The sequence below is a fragment of the Heloderma suspectum genome, chromosome 6 (assembly GCF_057233095.1).
Source record: "Heloderma suspectum isolate Gila_16-S chromosome 6, 16-S_ref, whole genome shotgun sequence".
NCBI lineage: Eukaryota > Metazoa > Chordata > Lepidosauria > Squamata > Helodermatidae > Heloderma > Heloderma suspectum.
In genome coordinates, this window is record NC_139463.1 from 59,223,212 (window position 1) to 59,248,400 (window position 25,189).

General features: G+C 48.3%; 1 protein-coding gene across 1 annotated transcript; it reads right to left on the reverse strand.

Moving 5' to 3' along the window:
* Window positions 1-1,859: 1,859 nt before the first annotated feature.
* On the reverse strand, window positions 1,860-24,416 carry LOC146340953 (vomeronasal type-2 receptor 26-like). The gene is made up of 4 exons (XM_084807282.1): window positions 24,300-24,416; window positions 16,284-17,204; window positions 6,534-6,621; window positions 1,860-2,026 (listed from the first exon to the last, which is right to left on the reverse strand). Exons 1-4 carry the CDS (start codon window positions 24,414-24,416, stop codon window positions 1,860-1,862), a joined length of 1,293 nt encoding a protein of 430 aa, XP_084663408.1.
* Window positions 24,417-25,189: the final 773 nt, after the last annotated feature.

Sequence of the window (25,189 nt, forward strand, 5' to 3'; positions counted from 1 at the left end):
TTAGTACACGGAGTCTGACAAACCTCAGACGCTTGACTTTGCTAAAGTTCTTTAGCATGCATCCCAAGGGAGTGGCAGAGCTTTCTGAACGGGAGCTACCCGCCTCCATTGTGCCTACCTCTATTTGAAACCATACACGGAGCCTGACAAACCTCCGACACTGACACGGAGTCTGACAAACCTCAGACGTTTACACAGAGTCTGACAAACCTCAGACGCTCCGAAGGCAACTCAAACAGAAAGACAGAAGGGAAATCAAGTACTTACTCTGCCCAACACCCTAGTGCCGTCTCTTCAGACCCATTCAGCCTGGTTGACTCAATCAATGGAGTCCACGCCTTTAACCTCCTGGGTGTCCCGATCCCCGTTCTCTGGTGCCGTGGCAGACCTCAAAGGCGGTCCGGCGCGCCCCACAGGCACCTTTGCCGGTTCTGTCGTTTGACCCCAGGGTGGTCCAAGGGACTCCTGAATGCTCGCCAGTTTGTTGCACAAAATGCTAGTTTCGCCCCCTGGAGGCTAGTCCAATTTGCCCCAAAGAGGAGAGTCAACTTCAGGCTGGGTCCAACTCGATTTTATTGTTTGCAAACAGTTCGACAAAGGAGCTCACGCTCAAAAGCAGAGTCGACCCTGGGCAACCTCTGCGCTACAGTTTTATCACTTAGCTTGCATTCCTCAGCCAGCGTGTTACTTTTGATTGGTTGCCAGCGGTTTGCTTAGCAACCTTATCTTAGGGTTACTGTCTGCTCATTCCAGGCATGCGCAGCTCTTACAGTACTATGTGCTGCTTGAGACACATACAGTGGCTTTTAGGTTACATTTTTACTACAGGTGCACCCCCCAACTCACCCCCCCGGGGGGGAGGTGTCCTTTTCCCGGGAGGGCCGATCTCCGTCCTGCTCCATGCTGACCAGCCCTGTAAAAAGTGTGTTTCGTGTTGGCTGTGGTGTCCTTGGACACATAGCCATTGAAGGAAACAGAGACCCCCCCTTTTGGTTCCTGGCCTGCTCCCAACATGCCCCCTGACATCTCCCCAACCCTCAACCAGGCGGTGATGTCAAGTATGCGGGTGGGTTCAGTCCAGGGTGACCGATGGTGCAGCCTAAGGTTGTAGGTTGCGGGGCTGCATGCGTGTGGCTACCCCAGGACCGTGCGGAGCGGTTTATGTGGGCATGCCCCTGGAGGACTGCCAATGCTCTGTGCACACCACCCCAGCACCTACCCACATCACACACCTCCAAGGGAAGGTGATTCCCCTCTTCCTGCAATCCCTTGGACATCTCTGACGGTGGTCCTCCCTGAGGGCCTGTCTCCAGGGAATCCACGCACACAGTGCCACGTCTGATTAGCAAACTTCTGGCCACAGGCTTAGGACAAACGGTGGAATCCCCCCGGAGAATGCTGTGGAGCTCCGCATAATATGGGCAGGTTGTAGCATTGTTCCCTGACCTGGAGTTATGGTTAACCACCCTCCTGTACTCCTGGCGCATGGAATTGGTCTTTCCTCTGCACTCAATGGTGCTATGGTGGTGGCCCTGCTCAGTCACCTGCCTGGAGATCTCCTCAAAGAAGTCCAGGTGCCTGTGGCTGCTACAAAGCTGCTCCTGGATCTTCTGCTCCCCCCAAATGTCCAGCAAGTCCACCATCTCTGTGCACCTCCACGATGCCCCCGTCCCTTGCTACTTGACGCCATCCTCTGTTGGTGCGGATGGTTGAAAGAAGGGGGGCCTGATGCAGCAGATCTTTCCAAGAATGACACACATCAGGATTTAGAGCGGTAGTGGTGGGATCTCCCTGTGGTCGAGGGTCACCCAGCGCTCTGCATTGTAGGAGATTAAGAAAAGAACAGAGGGAAGTAAATATCAAAGCACGGACTGGCCAACATAGTTGTCACGGTGCAGGGGGGCATCACAGGGCAGCAGCATGTCATGGGCCGGATTTGGAGCCCCTTCCACGCAGCTGCAGCCCCCACCCATTAGTGGCTGGGGCCTCTCATGGCGGACCGCGAAAGTGAGACCGAGCCCACTGCCTAGGCGGGGTCACAAGACAGAAGAGCAGGTGGGCTTTGCAGCCTTTTCCAGGGGAGGAGAAGTGGGGGAAGCTGCCCTGACTCAGGCGCCAGGGAAAATGCCATCCCCCAGTGCCATGTGCCCAGATACGTGATGTGTCATCCGCAGCCTGATCAGCCATTCAGCACACAATCCCCGTAATGCAAGACCAGCCGGCTCAGCCTGCATTGTTTTCAAAACCACGGGCATGCCTCGACAGTCGCAGGGAGGGCAGGGAAACACACCCCTCATGTGCAGGGGAATAACACCCAGAAAACTCTGGGGAAGGCAGTGAGGAGGAGACACAGCTACCTCGTACAGTACACAGGGGCACTCTTGGAGAAGGGACAGAATTCGCGGCGATGAGAGCGGCACAGAAGTCTCCCCAGGAAAACCTTATCTGCGCTCCTCACTGGAGTCCATGGTGGATTTCTCCAACATCCCCACAGATGACAAAGAAAAGGCAGAGGTGATCAATTCCTACTTTGGCTCAGTCTTCTCCCAGAAGAGGGTCTATGGCCGCCCTGACAAAGGCAAAGTACAGGCTGAAGGGGCAGGATTGCAGCGTGAGATCGATAGGAATATGGTCAAGGAACACCTAATGACTTGGAATGACTTCGAATCTCCAGGGTCAGATGAACTGCATCCTAGAGTCATAAAAGAACTGGCAGAAGAACTCTCAGAACCGCTGTCTATTCTCTTTGAGCAATCATGTAGGACAGGTGAATGGCCAGATGACTGGAGGAGGGCTAATGTTGCCCTATCTTAAAAAAGGGTGAAAAGGAGGAACCTGGGAACTACAGACCAGTCAGTCTGACATCATTCCCTGGGAAAATTCTGGAGCAGATGATAAGGCAATCCATCTGCAAGCACCTAGTGATGTCAGAGAATTTCGCCATGAATCTCGGGAAGGCCGAATGCCAGCGGATTCAACCCCACAAAATTGGTGGCAAAACGGTCTGCCCCCCGCCCCCCCCAGGACGGGACTTACCTTGTGCGAATGTCCCTGGCGGCTCCGGCGGCGGTTCGGCGGCAGTGTCTGCAATGGCCAGTCTTCCGACCGGCTGCTGCCACCGCCATTTCCAGTAAAAAACAACAACAACAACAACAACAAAACATGATAGGCTACGTAAACATTCAATTCTATGCCCCAACCATTTGTAATTCAATTCTATGCCCCAACCACTGAGGCTGAAGAAGCTGAGGTTGATCGGTTCTATGAAGACCTACAACACCTTCTAGAACTAACACCAAAAAGAGATGTCCTCTTCATCAGAGGGGATTGGAATGCTAACGTAGGAAGTCAAGAAATCACCAGGATAACAGGCAAGCATGGCCTTGGTGTACAAAATGAAGCAGGACAAAGGCTAATAGAGTTTTGCCAAGAGAACACACTGATCATAGCAAACACTCTTTTCCAACAGCACAAGAGGCAACTCTACACATGGACATCACCAGATGGTCAATATCGAAATCAGATTGATTATGTCCTTTGCAGCCAAAGAGGGAGAAGCTCTATACAGTCAGTAAAAACAAGACCTGGAGCTGGCTGTGGCTCAGATCATGAGCTTCTTATCGCAAAATTTCGGCTTAAATTGAAGAACATCGGGAAAACCACTAAACCGTTCAGGTATGACCTCAATCATATCCCTTATGAATATACAGTGGAGGTGATGAATAGATTTAGGGGATTAGACCTGATAGGCAGAGTGCCTGAGGAACTATGGACGGAGGTCCGTAACGTTGTTCAGGAAGCAGCAACTCAATCCATCCCCCCAAAAAAGGAAAGCAAGAAAGCCAAGTGGCTGTCTGATGAGGCTTTACAAGTAGCTGAGGAAAGAAGGGAAGTAAAAAGCAAGGGAGAAAGGGGAAGATATATCCAACTGAATGCAGAATTCCAGAGAACAGCAAGGAGAGACAAGAAGGCCTTCTTAAATGAACAATGCAAAGAAATCGAAGAAAACAATAGAATGGGAAAGACTAGAGATCTCTTCAAGAAAATCGGAGATCTCAAGGGAACATTTTGTGCAAAGACAGGCATGATAAAGGACAAAGAAGGCAGGGACCTAACAGAGGCAGATGAGATTAAGAAGAGGTGGAAAGAATACACAGAGGAACTATACAGGATTATAGGGATGGCGGAGAATTTCTCCCCGAATCTCTGGGAGGCCGAATGCCAACGCATTCAGCCCCCTGAAATTGTTGATGAAATTCTCCACCCCCCCTGCCCCCCTGCCCCCCGCCCCCCCCGGGATGGGACTTACCTCCTGCGAATGTCCCTCCCATAACGCAAATAGCGTTGCCGTTATTTTCGCCGTAGTCTACGTAAATCTTTACGTAGACTACAGGGACCAAATAAGGAACGCAAATGGCAGCTCCCTATGGGGGCCGCCATTTGCGTACGTGCTTTTTTTTTTTTTCAAAGTCACCCGTGATAGGGTACGTGACGATTAATGTAGCCTATCACGGCTGACTTTGCAGATCTAGCCGTGATAGGCTACGTAAATCGTTACGTAGCCTATCACGGGGCTTTTTTTTTTCTTTTCTTTTCAAGTTCACGGCCGGGGAGACGGGGCGCTTCTCCCCAGCGTGAATATCAGCTGGGCGAGGCGGGAAGCCTCCCCCCGGCCTGAATTTCGGCCGGGCAAGGCAGGAAGCCTCCCCCCCGGCCTGAATTTCAGCCGGGCGAGGTGGGAAGCCTCCCCCCTGGCCTGAACTTCGGGGGGAGAAGTGAAGCGCCTCCCCCCCACCGCGAAGCAAGCTGCAAGACCAGGTAAGTGACTTTCGTACATCCCTAGAGATGGAGTACGAGACCACCTTACCTGTCTCTTGAGAAACCTGTATGGGGGTCAAGAAGCAACAGTAAGAACCAGACATGGAACAACTGAGTGGTTCAAAATGGGGGAAGGAGTACGACAAGGCTGCACATTGTTGCCCTGCTTATTTAACTTATATGCAGAGTACATCATGAGAAACACCGGGTTGGATGAATCACAGGTTGGAATTAAGATTGGCGGGAGAATTATCAACAACCTCAGATACGCAGACGATACCACCCTAATGGCAGAAAGCGAAGAGGATCTCAAGAGCCTCTTGTTGAGGGTGAAAGTGGAGAGTGCAAAAGCTGGTCTGAAACTCAACATTACAAAAACTAAGATCGTGACGTCTGACCCCATCACTTCCTGGCATATAGAAGGGGAAGAAATGGAAGCAGTGACAGATTTTATTTTCTTGGGCTCCAAGATCACCGCAGATGGTGACTGTAGCCATGAAATTAAAAGATGCTTGCTCCTTGGGAGGAAAGCTATGGCAAACCTAGACAGCATAGTAAGAAGCAGAGACATCACCTTGCCGACAAAGATCCGTATAATCAAAGCTATGATTTCCCCAGGACCAACGTATGGCTGTGAGAGCTGGACTATAAGGAAGGCTGAGCGCTGAAGAATTGATGGTTTCGAACTGTGGTGCTGGAGAAGACTCTTACGAGTCCCCTGGACTGCAAGGAGGTCCAATAAGACAATCCTTAAGGAACTCAACCCTGACTGCTCATTGGAAGGACAGATACTGAAGCTGAAGTTCAAATATTTTGGCCACCTAATGCGAACGGAAAACTCCCTGGAAAAGACCCTGATTCTGGGAAAGACTGAAGGCAAAAGGAGAAGGGGATGGCAGAGGATGAGATGGCTAGATAGCATCACCTCTGCAATGAATACGAACTTGAGAACACTCTGGGAGAGAGTGGAGGACAGCAAGGCCTGGTGTGCTATGGTCCGTGGGGTCACGAAGAGTCGGAAACGATTTAACGACTGGACAACAACAACAACTTCCATCTCAAAACCCCAAGGTGTTTGAAACCAGTCAATCTATTCAAGAAAAGGGATTAAACTCTTGTTCACATTTTGGAGGACAAAGAAGTGAGATAAGACCATAAGAACAAAAGAAGAGCCATGTTGAATCAGACCAAGGGTTCATCTAGTCCAGAATTCTGTTCACATAGTGGCCATCCAGCTGTCGACCAGGAACTCACAAAAAGGACAGGAGTGCAACAGAACCCTCCCGCCAATGTTCCCAGCCACTGGTGTAAATAGGTTCACTGCCTCTGGTTCTGAAGGTAGCACATAGCCCTCCAGACTGGTAGCCATTGCTAGCTAGGGGTGGCGGAGAATTTCTCCCCGAATCTCTGGGAGACCGAATGCCAACGCATTCGGCCCCCTGAAATTGGTGAGGAAATTCTCCGCCAGCCCCCCCCCCCCCCGGGATGGGACTTACCATGACCGAATGTCCCTCTCGGCGGCAGGTCCCGGCGGTATTTATAAATGGTATTTATACAAAAAAAATTCCTAAGGCAAATGGCACACGTCCCCTCATCCATGACCTTCCCCCTGTCCCCACTTAACTCTTAGCCCAGTATGGTCTGTGCTTTCATATGGCTCTCAAAGTCAGGGGTACCTGTGGAGTTAGAAATTGTCCCTTCTGGACAACGGTCACATCTGTAGCAGCAAACCAGCTTCCTCTCTGGAAGTCTTCTCCGGTGCCCTGGAGAGCACCGCTCCACACACCTCACGACGAGCACCTCCTGAAATGAAAAAGGCAAACAGTGGAGGATTTCCACCTGGCAACAAGTGCACTGAATGCAGCTACTCAACAGAGACTCCCATTGCATGATGGAGGGGATTGCAAGGTGATCGGAAATACGTGGTATCGCTGCCTCTTATTAGAAAGGCAGTTTAGCAGAGAGAGGCAAAGCAGAACGTGGATTTGCCAGTCCTACATTCACATGTATAGCGGCCATACTCTTCCTTTAGTTAAGAAATAGAACAGCTTTGCTCACACGTCATCTTGCATATAACGAATGCACAGCTTCCAGTTTCAAAACAAGAGATTGTTCAGTCAATTGCTCTGGTTTCAGGCAGGAGAGAGCGCAAGCCAGGTGCACTCCCAACAACGGAGAAAGGTGGGGGGTAGGGGAGGAAGAAACAGGAGGCCACTGGGGGCTATAGAGTCCTAAGGCCAGCTATGTCGATGCTTTAACTAGCTAAATGCTGAACTGCCCCCTTCCTTTAACTTGCAGAAGAGGTTGTAATATCCCCAACAGGAGGGCCGAATCCCTCAGCACCATCATAAAAGAGGCTCCTCTGGGAGACACCAATTCTAATGCCAGTTCCAGCTGTATCCTGATGAGGCTAAGGGGACAGGGAGCCTCCATCCCGCAAATCCCTTCCCTTTCCTATTATATCAGAGAGTTCGTCCCATCCACTTTCCCCCTCAGTGCAGACAGAGAGAGAGACGGAGCTCTATAACTATCTCTGCACAGGGAAAGCGACCTCGTCCTGCAGCTCTGTCTGAGCTCGGTGCTGCTGTCATGCCACGTTCATGTTCCAACTGAGGTGTAAGGGGGACCCCGGAAAATTCCCTTCAACCCCACCTCTGTCGCCCACGTAATCGCCTCAGGGTGAATGGTGAAGTCTTGGCCTGGGGGAGCCCCTGAGTCCACTCCCCCAACTTTCACAGAATAAAAAGATCCATTTGGGAAGAAGATCCAGTTCAAGATATCCCATCTCTTGCCATTTTCAATGAAAGACATTTCATCTCCAGCGCTGTTGTTAAAGTGGATGCTCCTCAAAGAGGCAAGAATCTGAAAAGCAAGAGACACTTAGAAAATGGGGGAAATTGTGAATGAGTTCTGGCATCTTCTAACACTCTGTAACTGCCATTAGGTTAGGAGACTGGTTTTTTTCCTGCACTCCATTAGTAAATTAATGCCTATGATGCATCTTATTTTGGCATATCTGCTTGGCTATGCTTGTGAAATGGTTTGGGCTTTTTTGGCTGGTGCCTACTTGCTACAACACTCCCTCCAATATTCGAGTGGGAGCTGGAGGGGTTTACCCATGGCAGCAAAGAGAGCAACATCTGGGGTTCTTCAGCTGGCTGTCAAGATGGATCATAGATGGGGAGGGAGCTGCCTGCTGTTTGCTTCTCAGGGGTGTGCTGGGGAACGATGCCACTTTACGGATAAGAACTATTTGTCAGGCTGGAGCCTCACAGCCTCCCTCCCTCCTCACTGTTCATAGTTGCAACTGTAAAATTATTCTGGAAGCACCATGAATCTCCTCTATCCCGGACTCACTTTCCAGTGCTCTTTAATGGAAAGGATGGCCATGGAAGCATTTTCATGGGGACATGTCCTTCTTCAGACCATAAGAAAGGCTAGCAGCCCTTCTCCCAGGCCCCCCATTTGCTTCCAGGATCAGACCACTGAGAAACAACTGAGGTGCTTTCATACGCTTGCCCAGGGTGAAGGAGGATGTTACCTGCACGGCGGGATGTCCAGGAGCCTCCTGCCTCCCCCCGTCAGTCCACGTTTGGATCCAGACACAGCATGCAACGCGTGTGCCACAGAATAAACACCATTGTAGATCCTGTAGCTGTGGCTTGTCATGCTCATTTTGAACATGTTATGTGGCAGGTCCTCTGCCTTCTCCTTCCCAGTGCAGTTTCTCTCTCCTCGTGGAGAGGTTTGGCCTGATTTCAGAAACTGACAGTTAAATGGCTTTTCCCACCAGAAACAGAGAAGGACAACTCCTTGCGGCCGGAGTGGATCTAACGCCCCTAGAAAATGCTTGAATTCTGGCACATCCCTTGTGTGGACTTTGAAGTGCAAAGCACCATAGAAGATTTTTAGATACCCCCCACCTGAGGGGGCTCCTGCCGCAGCCATTTCCCAGTAGGATGTCATGATCCAGACCTTCCTAAATGGGGTCCTGCTCTTTTTTTCATGATACCTCAACAAGACTGTTAATTGTGCTATAACACTGGAGTCCCCAAAGAAAATCATCACTTGGGGCTCAAACCAAGAACTAGGAATAGATCCACTTTGTATCTGAAGCCGATAAAGTTTGTCTGTTGGATTGAACATTTCAGAGATGGCCACACAGATGTCATTCTGCTTGAGCATTGGGGTCAGTGTCTGGATGAAATGTTCAGAACTGTCACCCTCGGGAGCAAGGAGCCCAATCCAGTTCCAGTGGAAATACAGGAGCAGCCGGACTAAGCCCACATACTGAGGAATTTCACTGGAATCAGGCCAATAGAAGGCAGGGAATGGCCCTTCCCCTCCCTGAGCAGGGTCCAAAAAGCCATAACCGAGCTGAAGGAAGGAATTTGCTATGAGTCTGTTGTAGCAGAATGTTTTGGCATCTAGCACAGTTTTAATGGCATGAGCTTCCATGGACTACTAAAGCTGACCATGGATGCATAAATTGCTACCCAGAAGAAAGATGGACATTTTAAAAATACATATCTAAATATAAAATGAAGCACTGTGATGTTGTTAAGTCTCCCCCCAGGTGTGGATATCACCCCAAAACTCAGGGTGACCATGCATGTAACCTGAAAGTATTTCATAGCATTCCAGTGACTGGGCTCTTGTGTCTAAATACTAGAAATGTATTGGGGGCTTTCTGGCCCTCCCCATAAAAAAATAGTTTGGTCATAGCAACCTAAGAAGAGTCCTGCTGAATCAGACTAAGGGTCCATCTCATCCAGCATTCTGTTCCCAGAGCTGCAAACCAGATGCTCGTGGGAAACTCACAGGCAGGACATGAGTGCAAGAGCACCTCCTGCCCAGGTTTCCCACAACGGGCATACAGACACATCGTCTCTATGATACTGAAGGCAGCATACAGGCATCAGGACTGCTAGCTAGTAATAGCCTTCTCCTCCAGGAATGTGTCCAATCCCCTCTTAAAGCCATGCCAATTGGTGGACATCACTGCATGATGCGGAAGTGAGTTCCACAGTTTAACTATGCACCGGGTGAGGAAGTCCTTCCTTTTATCTCTCCTGAGGCTCCCACTGTTCATCTTCATGGGATGACCCCAGGTTCTAGTATTATGAGAGATGGAGAAAATGCCACCCTATCCACTTTCTCCACCCCAGGCATCATTGTGTACACCTCTATCCTTTCTCCCCTCACTTGCCTTCTTTTCAAAGATAAACAATCCCAGATGTTGTAACTCCACACTGCCTTGGAGTGTGGGCTCAGAGGTCAGTTCCCGGGAGCCAACATATCCCTGGCCACCTAGCCGCTGTCTAGTGGCCATAGGATTGCACCCTTAGTGACATCAGGATCTGGGTTAGAATACAGTTCTGAATAAAATTGCACAAATTCATTACTGATCTGTATAGTTCCACAAACCAATGAATTTTGATTGTCTTTAATTGAGCAAATAACATTTCTTAGGTTGTGGCATTTCAGCTCATAGGCTAGCAATTTAGAGCTTCTATCCCCAAATACAAAGTATTTTTGTTGAAGGCAAAGGAGTGATGTCGAAATCTTACCTACTTCAAGGGCTTTACGTTCCATTCCTTTTTCTGAAAGAAGACAGTAATTTTATGCCCCACTTGTTCTTTTGTGTTTCATTTCCAGAAGTTTTATTTCTGACATAAGTGTTTCTTTTGAAACTATCTAAGAAAGTCCAAAATGGCTACAAGCGATGACCAAACACGTAGAATTGAAATAAATGACACTTTCGACAAATACGTGCAACTCTATAAATTACACCAGCAATGATCCCTGTCAAGAATGAGTTAATAGAGTAGGAGCCATGAGGGTTGCTGGGGTGGTCCCATATGCAGCAGCCCCCTGGAGGTTGGTTGTTTTCAGCTGTGTCTCAGCCTGCAGCTCAAGGCCACGATTTGCCCGGCTAGATGAGAAAATGATAACAGCCGTGCCTGGTGGGAAGATGCAACATCTTTGTAGGGTGGAGTGGGGTGTCCCGGGCCTGGGTTTGGACCGGGTGCCTCGAACTTGCCTTGGATTGCTAGGGCTGGGCGATAAAGGGGGGCTAGAGAAGGGGCGGGTGTCTCTCCTTGTCCCTGACGGTACTCGGGTGTGCTGCTGGTAGGGATGTATGAAACTCACCATTTCGCGGATCTGCTTCATGGTGTGGGGGGGAGGCACTCTGTCCCTCCCCCCAGAATTCTCAATGGGGAGGGGAGGCGCTTCATCCCTCCACCCGGAATCCTGTCCAGCTTGATCCGCTCCGCAGCAGCTCCACAGAGCAGCCGGCCAGGGCTGTCCGCAGCCAGAGTTCCAGCCACGGACAGGCTGCTTCAGACACAAATGGCAGCCGCCGTAGCAGCCGCAATTTGCGTCCAGCCAGGCTGCCCTGATAGGCTACGTAAGAATTTATGTAGCCTATCATGGCAAGCAAAAAACAAACAAACCGCGTACGCAAATGGCAGCAGCTGCGGAAGCCGCCATTTGCGTTCCCTATTTTTCACTGTTTTAGCGTACGTAAATATTTACGTAAGCTGTTACGGTGAAAAAAAGGTAATGCAAATAGCGCCCACTATGCTATTTGCAGTCCCCTTATTTCCACCATAATAGCATACGTAAATATTTACATAGGCTAAGATGGCAAAAAAAAGGGAATGCAAATGGCGGCCGCCGTAGCTGCCCCATTTGCGTACGTGGTTGTTGTTGTTGTTGTTTTGCTTGCCGTGATAGGCTACGTAAATTCTTACGTAGCCTATCACAGCTAGGGATGGCGGAGAATTCTGCCATGGATTTCAGTGAGGCCAAATGCACTAGCATTCAGCCCCCTGAAATCCATGGCGGAACGGCTTGCCACGCCCCGCGCCCCCGCAGATTCCCCCCGGGACGAAGCTTACCTGGGGCGGATGTTCTGGACAGTGGCAGCTCCGGCAGCTGTGGCTGGTCTTTCAGCCGGCTGCCGCGGCCGCCATTTGCATCCTGGTGTTTGCCGTGATAGGCTACGTAAGTATTTATGGAGCCTATCACGGCAAGCCAAGTAAAACCCCCCACAACACCATGTATGCAAATGGCAACAGCTATGGTGGCCGCCATTTGCGTTCCCTATTTTTTTGCTGTACTATCCTACGTAAATATTTACGTAAGCCATTACTATGCCCACTACATAGTAAGCCCACTACGCTATTGGCGTTCCCTTTTTTTTCTTCGTAATATGTAAATATTACGTATTTATTTATGTAAGCTAGAACGGTGAAAAATGGGGAATGCAAATGGTGGCCGCCATAGCCGCCGCCCTTTGCATACACGGTGTTTTTTTTACTTTGCCGTGATAGGCTACGTAAATATTTACGTAGCCTATCAAGGTGAAATACAGGGGATGCAAATCGTGGCAGCTACGGTCGCCGCCATTTGCGTCCATGCTGCCCAGTGGCCGGATGTCCGGCTGTGGGCGGAGCCAGCCGGCGGCTCCACGGAATCCCCGCAGAGTGGAGCTAGCCGGGCAGGATTCCGGGGGGAGGGACGGAGCACCTCTCCCCCACCACGAAAAATCCTGCGAAATGGTAAGTGACTTTCATACATCCCTAAACACGGCCTCCGCAGGGACGCAAAAGCCGTCCCTGCATTAGCCGTGATAGGCTACATAAGTATTTACGTAGCCTATCACAGCTTTGATGAAGAAACGAATGGCGGCTGCAGGGTGGTCACCATTCGCAAGTCAGCGCAGACGGCAGCAGGTAAGTGCTCCATTTTGCGCGCCTTTCTTGGGGTGGGAGCAACGTCCCGCACGCCTTTTGTGGATTGGGGGCTGCGGAGGCTTCATTCTGCCATGGATTTCAGGGGGCCGAATGTACTGGCATTCGGCCTCACCGAGATCCATGGCGGAATTCTCTAACATCCCTAGCTGCTGATCAATGGCGATCCTTGGAGGCCCATACTTTCATATGTGTTGGATAGGGGTGCACGAAAGTCACTTACCTGGTCTCGCAACTTGCTTTGCGGTGGGGGGGAGGTGCTTCGCTGCTCCCCCCGAAGTTCAGGCCGGGGGGGGGAGGCGTCCCTACTCGCCTGGCCGAAATTCAGGCCGGGGAGAAGTGCCCCGTCTCCCCGGCCGCGAACTTCAAAAGAAAAAAAAAACGCCCCTGTGATAGGCTACGTAATGATTAACGTAGCCTATCACGGCTAGATCTCCAAAATCAGCCATGATAGGCTATGTTAATCGTCACGTAGCCTATCACGAGTGACTTTGAAAAAAAAAAAGCGCGTACGCAAATGGCGGCCCCCATAGGGAGCCGCCATTCGCATTCCTTATTTGGTCCCTGTAGTCTACGTAAAGATTTACGTAGACTACGGCGAAAATAAGGGCAACGCTATTTGCAAATCTAGCCGTGATAGGCTACATTAATCGTTATGTAGCCTATCACAGGGGCGTTTTTGTTTTGTTTTTTTTACTTTGCTTGTAATGGCAAAGTTGTAATTTACTTTGCTTGTAATGCTTGTAATGGCGGCGGCGGCAGCCGGTCAAAAGACCGCCTGCCGCCCCCGCCCCTGACGAAGATCTGCCGAACCGCCGCTGGGACCCGTCGCCGGGAGGGACATTCATGAAAGGTAAGTCCCATCCGGGGGGGGGGCGGTGGGCGGGGGGGCGGAGAAGTTCTCCCCGAACAACCTTCGGAGGACCGAATGCGTTGGCGCTTGGCCCCCCAAAGTTTCAGGGAGAAATTCTCTCCCATCCCTAGTGTTGGATAGCCCATCTAGCTTTACTGTTTTGCTCTTGAAATGTGTGCCTTGGTGTTTGGCGTTTCTGGTTTCGCTTAGAGTTTTGTACCTTGCTTGTAATTTCTTGGACAACTGACCACCTCTCCCTCTCCCTACCTCTTTGTTCCTTCCCCCAAAAACATTTTTACCCAACTTCCAGTTGGTGTGGTGTGTCCTGAATAACTTCAGTGCTGACTACAGTGCCTATTGGCCGGGAAGGGAGAACCTGGGTTAATTTAGGGGAATCTGGTGGCCGTGTTGGACCTGGTCTACCATGCTGGGTTGTTGGGGTGAAACCAGCAATCCTTCACAATCCCTGAGAGAAAGCTCCTCAAAAAGAGATTAATTTGCCAATTCACAATGCATTGTCATCCAATAAAAAAACACAGATTGTAAATCATTTACAGCACAGCCTTATGTTGGAGACATCAACTCTAATCTATCACTAGAGGAGGCAAGTGCCCCATTTGATCCCATACAATGGATCTTCCTTTTAAAATATATATTCTCTTGGGGGGGCAGTATGTTAATTGCTGCTTGTATCTGCCTACTGTTAGGACCTACTGACAAGGAGTTATCTCCCTGATCCTGAGTGACTAAATCCACTTCAGCCTTCATTAATGCTGTGCTACATAGATGGATAGCAGTTGTTTCAGGAGAACAAAATTCATTTAAATTTAAATATCTAAAGGCCTGCCAGTCTTCAGGGCTTGGTTGCTTTGGTAGCAACAAAGCAGAGGGCTGAGGGGGGGTTTGGAGCAAAACCAGTTGACATCTTCAAATTAACTAGCTCCTTGGAGGACTGAAAGGTCTCCTGGTCTTGAATGTCAACTGAAGGGCTTGGAGAGTGCCTAGTAGAAGGCAGATCTTGATGAACAACTAACATTCGAAGTAGGGATGGCAGAGAATTCTGCCACGGATCTCGGGGAGGCCGAATGCCAGTGCATTTGGCCCCCCGAAATCAGTGGTGGAATGGCCTGCCACCCCTCCACCCCCCGTGGATCCCCCCGGGATGAGACTTACCTGTTGCGGATCTTCCGGGCAGTGGCGGCTATGGAGGCGGCTTCAGCGGCGGCAGCTGTGGCAGCGGGTCTTCTGACCCGCTGCCGCTGCCGCCATTTGCAGGATTTTGGGGGCTTTTTACACACACGTGATAGGCTATGTAAGTTTTTATGTAGCCTAAAACATCTGGGTAAAAAAAAAAAGCGTATGCAAATGGCGGAGGCTACGGCCGCTACGCTATTTGTGTTCCCCTTATTTTTGCCGTCTTAGTCTACGTAAATATTTATGTAGATTAAGATGTCAAAAATAAGGAACGCAAATGGCGGCAGCCGTAGCCGCCGCCATTTGCTTCCACAGATTTTTTTTTTCCACAGAGCCCTCTGCAGCCGGAAATCTGGCTGCGGTGGGCTGTGGGCTGGCTGGGCCTGGCTGGCTGCTCCTCGGAGCTGCCGCAGAGCACAGCCGACCGTGGAGGATTCCGGGGGGGAGGTACGGAGCGCCTCCCCCCCCATCCAGGATTTCAGGGGGAGGGACAGAACGCCTCCCCCCCACCATAAACATAATCCGCGAACAGGTAAGTGATTTTTGTACATCCCTAGTTCGAAGCTTATTCTCCAGTGGTGAAAAAGAATGTACAATCTTACTCTGATTGGAGGTGGGCAAGACATCATGATCTCCAGGATGACTGATTCGTTTAGATTTTCTCATTTAAAAATAAGACAAGTTATCTGTCAAGCTAGAAATGTAAAATGATACAACTAGCGTGGAAAACAAAGTTTCTAAAATGTTAAGACAATTATCAATATCAATAATGAGTAAAAACTGAAAACACAAGAAAAACGAATAATCAGTATCTAAAAGCTCAGAATAAAATTATTTTTACCAGCCTGCCTCAAACATATTCATACATTTTACATTCCAGCTCTGCATATATGGATGTCAGTGACATTCTTCATGACTGAACATAATGAGTTCTTGCTGCTAGTATAGCTCCGTCTAAAAGTGAGCTCAGGGGGCAAGTGCCAACGACAACCAAGCCACAATGGGGCTTCTGAGAAACAAGGGAGAAGTATGAGCACTATGGAAGGAAACAGGCTTGGAGAAGTACTGAAACATGAGAACAATGTATTTTATTCATTTTTATATTTTTATTTATATCCCACCATGTTTCCTCTTTGAAGGAACTCAAGTTTCAAATGCCTCAACAGTGGCCAATAAAATGAAATGATATCCTCCCAAAGACCAATCCAGTGAGGAGAACTGAGAATGGCATGGAGGAGAGAAGAAAGTTCTCCTTGTAGGGGAAGTGAGATCCATACAATTTAGAGTATCTCAGAAGTGAGCCTAACCCTGAACCATACTGCAACTCTCTGTTGTACCTATAATGCATGATATGTAACACGAATTCCTGATAGTGTGATGGCGTCATTTTTAAAAAAATTATATGGTTGAAAGATATCTAGGAGCAATATAATGCCATACAGACAACCTTAAATCCACTTCCAGTAGACTGGGAAAGAGCAAAAGCCAAGTGTCGAAAGGATCCTGTAGCTTAAGGAATAAGTCAGCACATTTAACAATTTTATTGGCCTTCTTACATGAGTACTTGACAGGAAACTAGAGTAGCGGGGCATGTTTCAAAGTGATAGACACAAAGTGATAGACAAAGTGATAGAAGATGTAATCCTTCTCCTGATTACATGATCTTTACAGTTGAGACTGGGCCTCAAGACTATAATGTAGCTTTTGGGGAGGAAGATGCAAGCCAGGAGACCAGCCCCAGAGGCCAAGATGGAGAAGACCTCCACAGCCACCATGGACTTCCCGTTAGTGCTCAGGTAGGTGGGCACAAAGGAGACCCAAACACTGCAAAACACCAGCATGCTGAAGGTGATAAACTTGGCTTCGTTGAAGGCGTCAGGCAGTTTTCTGGCTAGGAAAGCCACCATGAAGCTGATGACAGCCAGAAAACCCATGTAACCCAGGACAGTGTAAAACATAGTGGCAGACCCTTCATTACATTCGACGATGATTTCTCCAGCCAGGGAATGAAAGTCCAAGATTGGGAATGGGGGGGAGGTCACCAGCCAATAAGCACAGATAATAGCTTGGGTGAGGGGACAGGCCAAGACAATGGAGTTTGGTAGTTGTCTCCCCAAGAATCTTCTGGCCATGTTTCCTGGCTTGGTGGCCATGAAGGCCAGAACCACTGTGACAGTTTTTGCAAGCACAGAAGAAATGGCAACGGAGAAAATGATGCCAAAAGCAGTTTGACGTAGAAGACACATGACCTTTGTGGGGCGACCGATGAACAGAAAGCAGCAGAAGAAACAGAGCAGGAGAGAAAGGAGGAGGACATAGGTGAGGTCTCGGTTGTTGGCTTTGACGATGGGCGTGTCACGGTGTAGAATGAAGGTGGCCAACACTACAGATGTAATGAGAGAGAGGAAAAGAGCCAGAGAAGCTAAAATGAACCCCAGTGTCTCCTGATAGGAAAGGAAGTGGGTCTTCTTGGGGAAACAGTGGTCCTGGTTGCTGTTTGGATATTGATCTTCTGGGCATGGGTCACAGTGATCTGCATCTGGAATGAGCAAAAGTATCTCAAACATGACATAGATGTTCTTTTTGTACAGACAGTGCAGGCCACAAAGAAGGAGACGGAAATGTCAGTTCCCTAGCTTACTATCCATATAAGCGTCCAGCTTCCCTTTTCATATTTTCTCTTTCCGTTTCAACAACATATTGCATAAGAGCAGAGTCAGGAGGGGAATAAAACACTCATTTTCACCTGTGTAGGATAGCCCACACTAGCAGACCCATGTTCCATATTCTGCAAGAAGAAAAACCTGAAGTGTGTAACTAGAAATTGAAAACTGTTAAGGGTAAGAACATCACCACAGCCTTTCATGTGCAGTGCCTTCCAAATGGGCAAATATATTAATTAATTGATTAATTAATTAATTAATTAATAAGTAAAAACAAATACGGCATTTGCTTCAGATGACACACTTTCTTCAGAGGACATGTGTTGGTGCAGAGGCTGGGAAATAGCTGACAGGAATCCATATAGATTAAACAGCAGTTTCCTTGACATTGGAGTATCATGCTCCCATTGCTTCAACAACTAATCACCGCTCAGCTTCATGTCTAGTGCCCAAAAAACCAAGATTGGAAACATGCTGTTGAAAACACTATGCATAGAAAGGTGAGCCAAGGCAGGTATTTAAGGATATTATTATTCTTTATTATTTAAATAGAAGGTGACTTCAGGAAATTGTGAATAGTCTGCAAAAGAGTAAACCACCGAGTTATGCAATCCCCAATGGTTTTTATGGAGAAACTGTTCATAGGTTAAATGGCCGTGTCTTCTCATTGCGCATGATCTTCCCATGCTAACCCTGGTATGGTCTGCAATTGATCAAGGCTCTCAATTCTTGAGATACCTGTCTGGTTAGAAATTGTCCCTTCTGGGCAACAATCACATCTGTAGCAGCAAACTGGCTTCCCCTCTGGAACTTTTCTCTGGTGCCCTGGAGAGCACCGTTCCACACACCTCGCAGCCGGAGGCACCTAAGAGGGGAGACAGAAATAGTTGAGGTTTTACATGCAAGGGATGTTGCACCAAAATAAGACAGAGTTACTCAACAGAGATTCCCAATACACAGTGGATAGGATCACCAGTTGAGAAAGTCTGAATCTTTTCTGGATTTCTGCAGGTTCCTTAGAATCATCGTAATGGAAGCTGATGGAGATATACATGCTCATACAGATGCAAAAACATGAAGCTGCCTCCTACTGCATCAGACCCTTTCTCTGCCTCTCTAGGCATGCTGGGGAAATCCTCCACAGACCCCAGTGAGGGGTCCACTACACTACTTGCGTCCCTGCTATTTGACGTGATAGGCTATGTACATCTTACGTAGCCTATTGTGTGAAAAAACAGGGACACAAACGGTATGTTTGCGTCCCAGCTCCAAAGTCCCTGCTTTTGTTTTGGAGCTGACCGGCGGCTCCCTGGAGTCAATGCAGAGTGGGGCAGCTGACAAGAATTCCAGTGGGGGAGGAACGGATCGCTTCCCCCCCCGGCACACCCCCCCCATGGACCACAAGGTAACGGATTTGTACATCCCTATACCTCACCCACTATTGTCTGCACTGAGTGGAAGTCGCTCTCCAAGCTTTAAGACTGGGGCCTTTTTGCAGCCATACCTAGAGATGCCAAGGACTCAAACTGGGAATTTGCATGCAAAGATGGTTCTTTCTCACTGGACAAGGACCCCTTTCTGCACTCAATAGGTCTTTGTTCTCATCTAGAATGGTGCCATCCATTCTCAAGCCATAGAACTGCAGCATTCTTTATGGCCCTCTTGACATTCACTTCAAACCCACCTCTGTAGCCCACATGATTGCATCAGTGTGAATGGTGAAGTCTTGGTCAGGCGGAGCTTCCGGATCCACCTGTCCAACTTTGGTGTGAGCTAAAGATTCATTTGGGAAGAAAATCACATTCACAATATCGTATCTCTCTCCCTTTTTAAAGAAAGAGACTTCATCTCCAGCACTGTTGTTAAACCGGACATTCCTCAAAGAGGCAAGAATCTGAAATAGAGGAGAGAATTATAAACAGGGTAATTGTGAGTGAGTTCTGGTGTCTTCTGACATTCTGTGACTGCCATCAAGTTAGAGACTTCTTCTTGTCTTTACTCCATTGTTCTGATGAACACTGAAGGTGCATTTAGATGGCTTCATTGGGCAATTGCTCAAATATGCCTGCCCAGTGGTTTGACCAGTTTTCTTTGTTGTCTACTTCCTACAAGCCATGTTCCTATCTTTGTGTGTGTACCAGAAGTAGTAGGGTGGTGCCATCAAGGCGAACAATACCTGAGGTGTCCTGATGCTGCCTGGCAACAATGAACATGGGGAGGGGAGGCAGAGAAGTTGCCTGTTTTTGGGTCCTGGACATGAGGGGTGGGGAGAAGAATACTGTGTATTTGGGGTGACAGCTTGCTTGATTCATCCTCCTCAGTAGCCACAGTTTTAAATACATGATTATCACAGAAGCACCATTGGTCTCCACTGCTTTTTATTCACTTCCTAGTGTTCTTTAAGGGACATGATGGCCATGAAAGAATATCTATGGGGAATGTCTTTATTGGGACCTTTAGATTGGACAAAAAACCCTTCTCCTAGGCTCAACCTTTGCTTCCAGGATCAGACCACCGAGAAACCACCAAGGAACTTATTATAAGATTGCCAACTCTCAACGAGGACGTTACCTGCCAGGGCTGAAGATTCAGCAGCCTCTTGCCTCCCCCTATCAATGCATGTTTGGATCCAGATGAGGACACAGCATGTAACGTGTGTGCAATGGAATAGACAGCATTGTAGATACTGTAGCTGTAACTGGACATGGGCATTGCAAGGATATGGCTCTGCAGGTCCTGTACCTTCTCCTCCCCAGTGCAGTTCCTCCATCCCCACGGAGAAATTTCTCCTGATTTCAGAAAGTCACAGTTAAATGTGAGTCTCCACCATTGTTGGAGAAATACATCTCCTTGTGGTTGGTGTGGATTTAAGGCCCGGAGAAAATGTGTGAATTCTGGCACATCCTTCCTGTGGACTCTGAAGTGCAAAGCACCATGGAAATCTTTGGCCTTGTATAAATTTTGCCCTTCCGCAGAAGTTTCCCAATGGGCTGTCATGATCCAAACCTTCCTAAATGGGATCCTGGTCTTTTCTTCATGAAAAGCCAAGAACGCTTTTAATATGAGTACAACGCTGGTGTCCCCATAGACAATAATCACTTGGGGTTCAAACCAAGCACTAGGAATAGATCCAAGATATGCTTGTTGTACAAGGAGAGGGTTTGTTGGGTCGAACATGTCAGTGAAGGCCACACAGATGTCCTTCTTCTTGAGCATTGGTGTCAGTGTCTGGATGAAATTTTCACCTGTCTCCTGAGTCAAGGCAACCAGCCCAATCCAGTTCCAATGGAAATGCAGGAGCAGCTGGACAAGGCCCACATATTGAGCAACTTCGTTAGTATCAATCCGGAAGAAGGAAGGAAATTCTGTTTTTACTCCCTGAACAGGGTCAGCCAAACCATAACCGAGCTGAAAGAAGGATTTTCTTGTGAGTCTAGTGCAGTGAATTTTGTGCTCCTTTCAAGACTGACACATTTTTAATGGCATAATCTTCCATGGACTGCTACAGCCAGCTTCAGATGCATTAAGTGCTCTCCAGAAGGAAGACATCCACTTGAAACATGGACATCTAATATGAAATTTAGCTCTCTTTAAGGTTCCCCCCCACACACACTGTGGATATCAACCCAAAAGTCAGGGCTGCCCTGGAGGTAACCTTGGCACAGTTTCTAGCCATTGTCCTGAAGAGGCCCATGTCGCTATACTGAAGCAATAGGTCTCTTTGTAAGTGTGGTGGGGATTTAGGGTCCCTACCCAAATATGATAGTTTGGTCAAACAGTTCCATTATGTGTCAAAATCCATTAGGACACACAAAATGGAAAATGAGACATAATGGTAGTGGGTCTTAATCAGAAACCTCATATGTTCCTCTACTCGGAACACTTTTCGTTTTCATCCCAAGATGTGGGGCTGAAACAGAAGCTCTTTTATATGGAAATGTGTCCCAAAGCATAAATCACTGACAAATTTAATATTGTTGTGGGTTCAGGTTCTCACAATCACTGGAGGAATTAATGAAATGCATTAACTGACTGCAGCAAAATCAAGGAGTCTTGTATCACCTTGTTCAAGAAGACACGTACAGAAGAAGAGCCATGCTGCATCACACCAAGGGTCCATCAAGCCCACCATTCCTTACCCACAGTGGCCAACTAGCTGTCAACTGGGAAGCCTCCAGGAGGACAGAAGTGCAACAGCACCGTCCTGTCCATGTTTCCCAGCAACAGGTCTACTTAGGCATACTGCCTCTGGTTCTGGACGTAGCACATAGCCATCAGGACTATGAGCCATTGAGAGCCTTTTCCTCCAGGAATTCATCTAACCCCCTTTTAAAGCCATCCAAGTTGGTGGCCATCACTACATGTTGTGGTAGCGAATTCCATAGTTTCACTATACACTCTGCGAAAAGGTCTTCCTTTTCTCTGTCATGAGTCTCCAACCAACCAGCTTCATGGGATGACCCCAGTTTCTAATATTTTGAGAGAGGCAGAAAAATAGCTCCCTCTCCATGTTCTCCACACCATGCATAATTTTGTACACCACTGTCATGTCTCCCCTTACTCTCCTTTTTTTCCAAGCTAAACAATCTCAGATGTTGTATCCTTCCCTCATGGGGGACAGGGGGAGATGCTCCAGCCCCTTGATCATCTTAGTTGCCCTTTTCTGCACTTTCCCCAGCTCTACAATATCCTTTATTGGCAGTTTTATTCTCAGTTCCTTGTCCAAATATGCCAGACATGGAGTTTGCCTTTTTTACAGCGGCCACACACTGGGTTGACATTTTCATCAAGCTGACCACCACAACCCCAAAACCGTTTCCATGTTCAGTCACCACCAGCTCAGATCCCATCAGGTTATATTTGAAGTTGGGATTTTTTATCCCTGTGTGCATCACTTTGCATTTGCCTACATTGAACCTCATTTGCCGTTTGGATGCCCATTCTCCCAGTTTGGAGAGACCCTTTTTGAGCTCCTCACAATCCCTTTGTTTTAACCACCCTAAATAATTTGCTGTCATCAGCAGGGATGGACACTGCACTGCACACTACTCATTCCAGACCATTTATGAACATGTCGAAGAGCATTGGTCCCAGTACAGAACCTTGTGGGACCCCACTATTTACATCCCTCCATTGGCAGAATTCACCATTTACTCCTGTTCTTTGCTTCCTGTTATTAAACGAGTTACTGATCCATAAGAAGAGTCGCCCTCTTCTTCCATGACCACTAAGTTTGCTCAGGAGTCTTTGATGAGGGACTTTGTCATAGGGGTGCACAAAAGTCACTTACCTGGTCTCGCAGCTTGCTTCGCGGTGGGGGGGCGGCGCTTCGCTGCTCCCCCCGAAGTTCAGGCCGGGGGGGGGAGGCTTCCCTCCTCGCCCGGCCGAAATTCAGGCCGGGGGGGAGGCTTCCCGCCTCGCCCGGCTGAAATTCAGGCCGGGGAGGAGGCGCCTCGCCTCGCCCGGCCGCGAACTCAAAAGTTAAAAAAAAAAACGCCCCCGTTTAAAAAAACGCCCCGCCCTACGATTCACGTAGCCTACATTTGCAAAGTCAGCCGTGATAGGCTACGTTAATCGTCACGTAGCCTATCACAGGTGACTTAAAAAAAAAAAAAAGCGTATATGCAAATGGCGGCCCCCATAGGGAGCCGCCATTCGCATTCCTTATTTGGTCGCTGTGGTCTACGTAAATCTTTACGCAGACTGTGACGAAAATAAGGGCAACGCTATTTGCGTTGCCCTTATTTTTGCTATAGTCTACGTAATCTTTGCAAGATTTTGCAAAGACTTTGCAAATCTAGCCATGATAGGCTACATTAATCGTCACGTAGCCTATCACGGGGGCGTTTTTTTTTTTTTACTTTTATTGGAATGGCGGTGGCGGCAGCAGGTCGAAAGACCGACTGCCACCCCTGCCCCTGTCGAAGACCTGCCGAACCGCTGCTGGGACCCGCCGCCGGGAGGGACATTCGTGAAAGGTAAGTTCCATCCCGGGGGGGGTGCAGAGAATTTCTCCCTGAAACTACTTCGGGGGGCCGAATACGTTGGCACTTGGCCCCCCAAAGTTTTGGGGAGAAATTCTCCCCCATCCCTACTTTGTCAAAAGCTTTTTGGAAGTACATGCAGACAATGTCTAATGGGTCACTCTTGTCTACATGTCTATTGAAACTCTCAAAGAACTCTAAAAGGTTACTGAGACAGGACTTACCATTGCAGAAGCCATGCTGATTCTTTTCCAGCAGGGCTTATCCTTCTAGAGGCTTGCTAATTTTATCTTTCATAATGCTTTCAACCAATTTACCCAGAATAAACGTTTAGCTAACTGCCTGAGATTTCCCGGATTGCCCCTGGATCCCATTTTAAAAATTGGTGTTACATTGGCCATCGTCGAGTCCTCTGGTACAAATGCTGATCTTAGGGACATGTTGCATACTTTGGCTAAAAAATGAGCAATTTCATATTTCAATTCTTTGAGAACTCTAGGATGGATTCCATCTGGGCCCAGTGAATTTATTTGCTTTCAATTTATCAATAAGATTGAGAACTTCATCTCTGGTCACCACTATTTCTCTCAATTCCTCAGACTCCTTTCTTGACAACATCCGTTCAGGCACAGGTATCTGTCCTATATCTTCTGCAGTGAAGACAGATGAAAAGAATTCATGCAGCTTCTCTGCAATCTCCTTATCCTCCTTTAGCAGGAGGTTTGTTTGTGAATCTTTAAGGTATTGCAAGACTCCATTTTTACTCCCAATCCAAAGTTTTTCTTAAGTAACAGACCCATTGCTGAGTGGGAACAGTCAAACAATAGCCCCCTGAGATTCCTGGATATGACCAAGGCTATCTCGGGGCAGGTTAACCAAAGTCAGAAGGCCTCCTACTCCTCCCATCCAAAATCAAGGCAACACACCCACTGCATGGGGGAAACTGGTTTCAGAGATTGGCCTCTCCACCTCACAGTTCCTGAGTTCTGCAGATCCCCCACATCTCTCTCCAAATGAATACCCTCACCTGCGGGATCTTGAAGGTGCCCATTAAGGAAGCAATCTCCCTTGAAGATTTGGAATTGAGACCCCCAATAACGGAGAGCAGCTCATCTTGCTTGTCACATTTATAATTAGGAGACATTTGTCCCCATGTGGAGAGCAGAGACAGGCTGTTCAAGTGGATCCATCTTGCGATGTTGCTGTGGTCACAGATGCGAAAGCCAAGGGTGTGGTTGGGGGGGAGAATTGTGTCTTTGTGGATCTTATTCATGGCAAACGCCAAGGCCAGGACTTGCTGGTAGTGCTTGAATATCATCCTGCAATCATGGGAGTTATGTTGTGAGGTGAGTGAAGATACAACATAATTTAATATCAGGTGGGAAGGAGACATTTGTTGCTGCTATGATTACCCAACTGAGAGTCTGAAATGTTTGCTCATCTACTTCAGCTCACCTAGAAATCAAGCTTCCCCTCCCCTGTTTTACATGAAGTCTGCGTGGGGTGGAAGGGTGGGCATTTCTTGGTCATTATGAAAATCTTCACATGAACCACAATCATTGTTTCGCTCTGCCTACCCTCCTTGCACCAAGCAGCCTCTAGGGGCAGGTCACCTGTTCTCGCAGTTCACAAGGAAGCAGAGATATGATGGCCAACCCTCCCCAGGTCACCCCCACCCTCAGCTCTATTCAGAGGAGGAGACTGCAAAGCCAGCTTCTGGCTCAAGACTCTGAAAATTATTTATTCCAAACTCAGTTACAAGGAGGACACAATCCAGTGACTTCAGTGTTGGTGGAAGAAAGTATGAAGTGTCCTCCCAATCTATTGGTTGAATGCACAAATCCCAGCTTCCAAGCGCCCCTTCTCTGCCTTACACACACACACACACACACACACACACACCCCTTTCCACATATT